The following is a 5,804-nucleotide window of genomic DNA, read 5'->3' as shown; positions in this document are numbered from 1 at the left end:
CTCGTTGCCCAAGATAAGGATTATTACTATTTGCTTTAAAGTCTGAAAATAACTAAACTACATACATCCAAGTTTCTCTGTGTGTGTGTCTTATAACTGATTGAATACAGACATAAGAGAGAATGTCTCATCATTGTATACTGTGTTTCCTATATAATGATTTGTACGAGACATTGTATGCGTCATTGTACTAAACAGTCTAATTTTTGATTACTTCTGTAGACCTGAAAAGGCCTCCGTCTATACTTTACCATCAACTCTAATTTCGGGTCAAACGATTATACATAATAAGAAAGTGATGTGTATTTGTGCGTCATCGGGTGATATAAAACAGACTTATTAAGCTCTTCACTCATATAACCTTGCAACTGCGTGCAACAGGCTACTAAGAACCCTAACACATTGGATCAAGATTTTTTGGTGTTGATAATTGCAGACATGTTTTGAGTCTACCTGAGATTATATTCACTTCGCATTAAGAAAAGACACATCCAACATATTACATTATAACTGAGGCGGATATAGAAAAAGAGTGAAGTTGTTAACTGTTCTTTGATTTCTACATTGAGGACAAATGGCTTCAGTAAATCGAGACAGTTATGCAACCTTCGAAGAAAACGTAACATCCAGGGTACAACATGATGCGACATCCATGAACTACAGTGGGGAAGATCAAACACTGGAAGAAATCAATGATGCGGTAGCCAAAACACACACTGGTGGGTCAATATTTGTTGGCATTCTTATGTTGATTGGATTTGTAGGCAACTTGCACGTGATTTTGATCTACTCGTTCAGGAAAAAGCAATCAAATTACAGGGTATTCATTTTATGTCTTGGAGCACTTGACATGGTTGCATGTTCAGTTGGGATGCCCTTTACCTTGGTCAATCTTCGATATCCATTAATGTCTTATGACGCAGCAGCATGCAAGATCCTGTGTTTTCTGAATTATTTCATTTGCGCAAGCTCGGCTCTTGTCCTGCTTGTAATTGCCACAGACAGATATCGGAAGATATGTACTCCTCAAGGAAAGCAAATGACGGAGACCGTGGCAAAAGTGTCATGCGGATTAGCGATGACCATTGGATTAGCGATATCATGGCCGGCCCCTGTTTTGTACGGCTATAGCACACACAATACTAATGTAATTAACATAACTGGTGTCCGATGTTGGACTGATGATAGGTTTAGGAACACCCATTATCAATTTTACTTCAACCTTCTCCTAATGTTTCTTGTACTTGGAGCTTTCACCGTCCTCTGTGTTCTCTATGCCATGATTGGAACCCAAATTGTAAGATATAAGACCGTTAGAAGTGCAGTGCATTATTCAAAGTCTCCACTAATAGCGACCACAAGTTCAAGTCAGGAATCATCCTTAGGTGTAGAAAATCCAACAGAGTCAACAGATGGTTCGCAGGAGGGCTCAGAAAGGGATGCGATCGCTTGCGTTAATTCAAACCGTGAGATGAAGGATGGGTTCGGTGATTTTCCTTTGAAAAGCACAGAGAATCGTTTAAGAATCGGGAGCGAAAAGAAAGATAACTTAATCAAAATCGACAAAACTACAGAACAAGACGAAAAAACGAATTTGCGCAAAAACGAAAAGAAAACAAAAAGGATAACATTTATTCTGTTTATGATTACGTTGGTTTTCTTCTGTAGCTTCATTCCACATTTAATTTTACAGATTGTGGATTTCATGAAGAAAGACTTTTTGGCATCTCTGTCACCTGCGGGTCTGTATCTATACAATACATTTATCTGGTCGTTTTTCATAAACAACATGGCTAACCCAGTTATATATGGATTCTGCGACAAAACATTTAGGCGTGAATTACTGTCTTTTTACGGGAGATTCCGTTGTTCCCATGTACGGAATCGATTTTGTTTGCCAAGGGACACTTAAGGTATGTCTCATAGAGGAAAACGTTTGAGATATGTACATGGAAATCACATATAGGTAATTGAGAAATGTATTTGTGGACGACCTGACTTGGCTGACTCGTGATAAACCGATTTGTAAACACAAAACTAAATGACAGTATGCTAATTTAAATTTGTGAAAAATGGATATTGGTAATGAAAGAAATCGTTATGAAAGAATGACAATGCAGAATTGACCATATAAGACGTAATGATGTTTTCTTAGTGCTTACACGTTAGGAATGACTAGCTTGAACAAAATAAACTCCTTTCTATCTTTACTCTGATTGAAAAACACACGTTTCTTCCTCGTTCGATGGTTATCTGTGCATAGATTATCTATCAGACTTGGTACCCGTCTAGCTTCAGACTGGTTTATCATTGTATATTCGTGTTCGTTTTCCTTTTGCTTCTTATGCTTTTTGTTGGTATATATTATACAGGACTTAGGGACACCAGTTTTTGAACTCGCAAGAACGTGTAATCGTATCGTAGAGTTCCCTGAGGTGGTATTAAATATGTTCAACTATTCTTTAATTCTGATTAGTTATATTGCTAGCAGCTGACTTGGTGATGAAATTGATAAATGTAAGCCATCTGCTTGAGACTAATTTATTCGTCAGCAAAATGTGTTTCCAAATCATTTAATATCATATTGTACTCTTCAAGGTCTTTGAATTTCCTGTGAAATTGAAAATGACATCTTAAGATATCCATACATAAGGACTGTTCTTTTTCTGAAGAAGATATTATATGCATAAACCAGGACACGGGCATTTACTCCGTATTCGCACTATAAAGTTGAAAATGATATTGTATTTGAATTTTGCTTTTGCACGTGTCTCCGAAATAATAAAAATAAGCATGTCAGTCTGGAGCAATGGCTTCGTTCCCTGTGATGTAGATCATAACTAACTAGCCATTCGGTCAGTAATCAACCAGCAGTTGTAGATCATAACTAACTAGCCATCAGGTCAGTAATCAACCAGCAGTTGTAGATCATAACTAACTAGCCATCAGGTCAGTAATCATCCAGCAGTTGTAGATCATAACTAACTAGCCATCAGGTCAGTAATCAACCAGCAATGTAGATCATAACTAACTAGCCATCAGGTCAGTAATCAACCAGCAGTTGTAGATCATAACTAACTAGTCATCAGGTCAGTAATCAACCAGCAATGTAGGTCATAACTAACTAGCCATCAGGTCAGTAATCAACCAGAAGTTTAGATCATAACTAACTAGCCATCAGGTCAGTAATCAACCAGCAGTTGTAGATCATAACTAACTAGCCATCAGGTCAGTAATCATCCAGCAGTTGTAGATCATAACTAACTAGTCATCAGGTCAGTAATCAACCAGCAATGTAGATCATAACTAACTAGCCTTCAGGTCAGTAATCAACCAGCAGTTGTAGATCATAACTAACTAGCAATCAGGTCAGTAATCTACCAGCAGTTGTAGATCATAGCTAACTAGCCATCCGGTCAGTAATCAAACAGCCGTTTTAGATCATAACTAACTAGACATCAGATCAGTAATCAACCAGCAGTTGTAGTAATTATCCGAGCATGTTAACTTTGCACGTGCATTTATTTCGCGTGACTTTACTAAAACGATGATCAGTGGTTGTACCACTGCCGCGGGTTGCACTTAAATGAAAGCCGCTGTGAAATGAAAAATTTCATAAAGGTACTTTAAACAATTTATTTTAAAACAACAGTCACAAGTTACGGGCCCGAATAATTGGTTTCATTGCGGCAGTAATGTGAGTACCCTGTAAATATAAAATTTGTATTTGATAATAGTGAAGATGTGATTTCTAACGTTAATGTGGAATTAATCCAGATAACGTAATACTACGACAGAAGATGAACCACTATGTCATACCATTCTGTCTCCATTGAATAAACTATAGTGCCCATTTTGATCACCGAACATACAAATGGAATATTTGGGTGTGTATTCATGTCTGATATGTAATATGTATATTTATGTAAATTTATTTTACTTTGTCATCAATGTTATGTTGGTGGTTTATATAAAATAATTGTATCGAAAATATTGCAAATTCGCCAATCGTACTTACTTTTTAGAAAAGAATGGTAGTTAATTTTGAATCACGAAAAGCGGTGGAATGAGTTCATTTCCAGTACCAAAAGTAGGTCAGTCTCTACATACCAATTTAGTTCGTGACTTCGTGAAGGAATGTAACCAGCACGAGGCCAAAAAGAAGCAGCAAGTTTTCTCCCCGTCATAATGTCAACACTTTAATATTTGGTCATTGCTGAGTGATTCGTGATTTTTGTTTTAAGAACTCACGTTAACTGGTCGCTAGGCAGAGTCATATTTATTCATTGCTTGTTCATTTCATTCTCCTCATATCTGTTCTTCCCTTGCAATTTAGAATTGTATGATGTTGGTAAGTGAAAGAATATCATAGTTATATATATATATATATATATATATATATATATATATATATATATATATATATATATATATATATATATATATATATCTTATATTCGTAACTTAAGCATATGTAATTTGATATTGGAATGTAATTTTATATGCTGTGCATTTCAATAAAGTTTGCTCGCTAGATCCTCAAACAGCTTCTGTCTTTATATCTCGATCCCGTACCTTCAGTTCCCCAGATGTAACCACATATTCATCAAGTGACACCTCTTTCAAGAGGATTGAACTTCCCTCTTTCTCCTCTCTCCCTCTCTCTGTCTCTCTCCGTTGGGTTTGAAAACAGCTTGGCCTAGAGTTTATGAGGCAAAATTTCTCATAAAACATTTATCCCACGACACTGCAAGTCTTGGTACAAATGTTGGGTGCGATCGTTACTTATATATATATTTTTTTCTCCATCAAGTTCATGCGAATTAATCATTTTAAGGAATGGCCGTCTTGTGTGTACCTGAATCTGGTTAAAGGCAGATACAGTCAAGCCACAACTGACCTTCTCAAACGGACGTCAATTGATGGTTTACAGTAAGAATATAAGCGTCATCAGGGTTACGTCTGCGGGTTGGGTTACACGGAGATGTTCGACAGTAAAATCAACATAAACATCCTTAAAATCAGTCCCGTTCAATATTGTTTATAGTTAATTTAATTTATTTATGTTGCTGGCAGTTTACTTTGTGGTGAAAATTACAAATTGTGAGAAATATGCTTGATAATTTATTACGAAGAAAAATGGGTTACCAAACTATTTAATGTTTCATTGCACTCTTCAAATTGATTGATTGTCGTGTGTCACTGAAAATAACAGTTGATGATATGCGGGCACAACGATTGTTGTTTTCCTGAAAAAGGAATTATAATTATTGATAAAGCATACGGACATTTTGTCCGCATTCGCCACATAAAGTTCTCGTTTTTTGTAAAACTTGTTTCACGTCTGTTTTGCTGAAATAAGGAAAATCGAGCATGCCAGTTAGGAGTAACGATTTCGTTCTACTGTGAGATGGATTGGAACTGGCTAGCCATCAAGTAGAGTGTGGTACCAGTAGCAGCAAGTAACCGCAGACGTTAACTCTGCACGTGTTATTTTGCGTGAGCATTTACTGCAACGATGATCAGTTGTTGTAGCACAGGGGTGAGTAGCCCTGAAATATACGCAGCTATATAATGAAAGTAATTCAAAACGTACCTAACAATTCATTTTAGAACTAAAGTCACACGTTAAGGGCATGACAAACAAATTCAACTGCGGTTGTAAAGTCGGTATTCCCTAAATATAAATATTTTTATTTGACGACGATTATGGTGTGATTTTTAACCATAAAGTGGAATTATAATCCAGGTAACTAAATGCAACGGCATTTTCTTTACTAAGCGGTACCGTTTTGTCTCCCTTG

The 5,804-nt window shown here is 36.5% G+C and overlaps 1 protein-coding gene across 1 annotated transcript; it reads left to right on the top strand.

The window, feature by feature from the left end:
• Window positions 1-282: 282 nt before the first annotated feature.
• Window positions 283-4,544, top strand: LOC149783284 (putative G protein-coupled receptor No18). Its single transcript, XM_089931515.1, has 2 exons — window positions 283-3,042; window positions 3,090-4,544. Exon 1 carries the CDS (start codon window positions 575-577, stop codon window positions 1,910-1,912), a length of 1,338 nt encoding a protein of 445 aa, XP_089787641.1. The 5' UTR covers window positions 283-574; the 3' UTR covers window positions 1,913-3,042; window positions 3,090-4,544.
• Window positions 4,545-5,804: the final 1,260 nt, after the last annotated feature.

This window comes from Sinohyriopsis cumingii, chromosome 14 (genome assembly GCF_028554795.1).
Source record: "Sinohyriopsis cumingii isolate HCF-2022 chromosome 14, ASM2855479v2, whole genome shotgun sequence".
Taxonomy (NCBI): domain Eukaryota; kingdom Metazoa; phylum Mollusca; class Bivalvia; order Unionida; family Unionidae; genus Sinohyriopsis; species Sinohyriopsis cumingii.
Note: the sequence above shows the minus strand (reverse complement) of the source record. Positions and strands in the feature narration are given on the sequence as shown.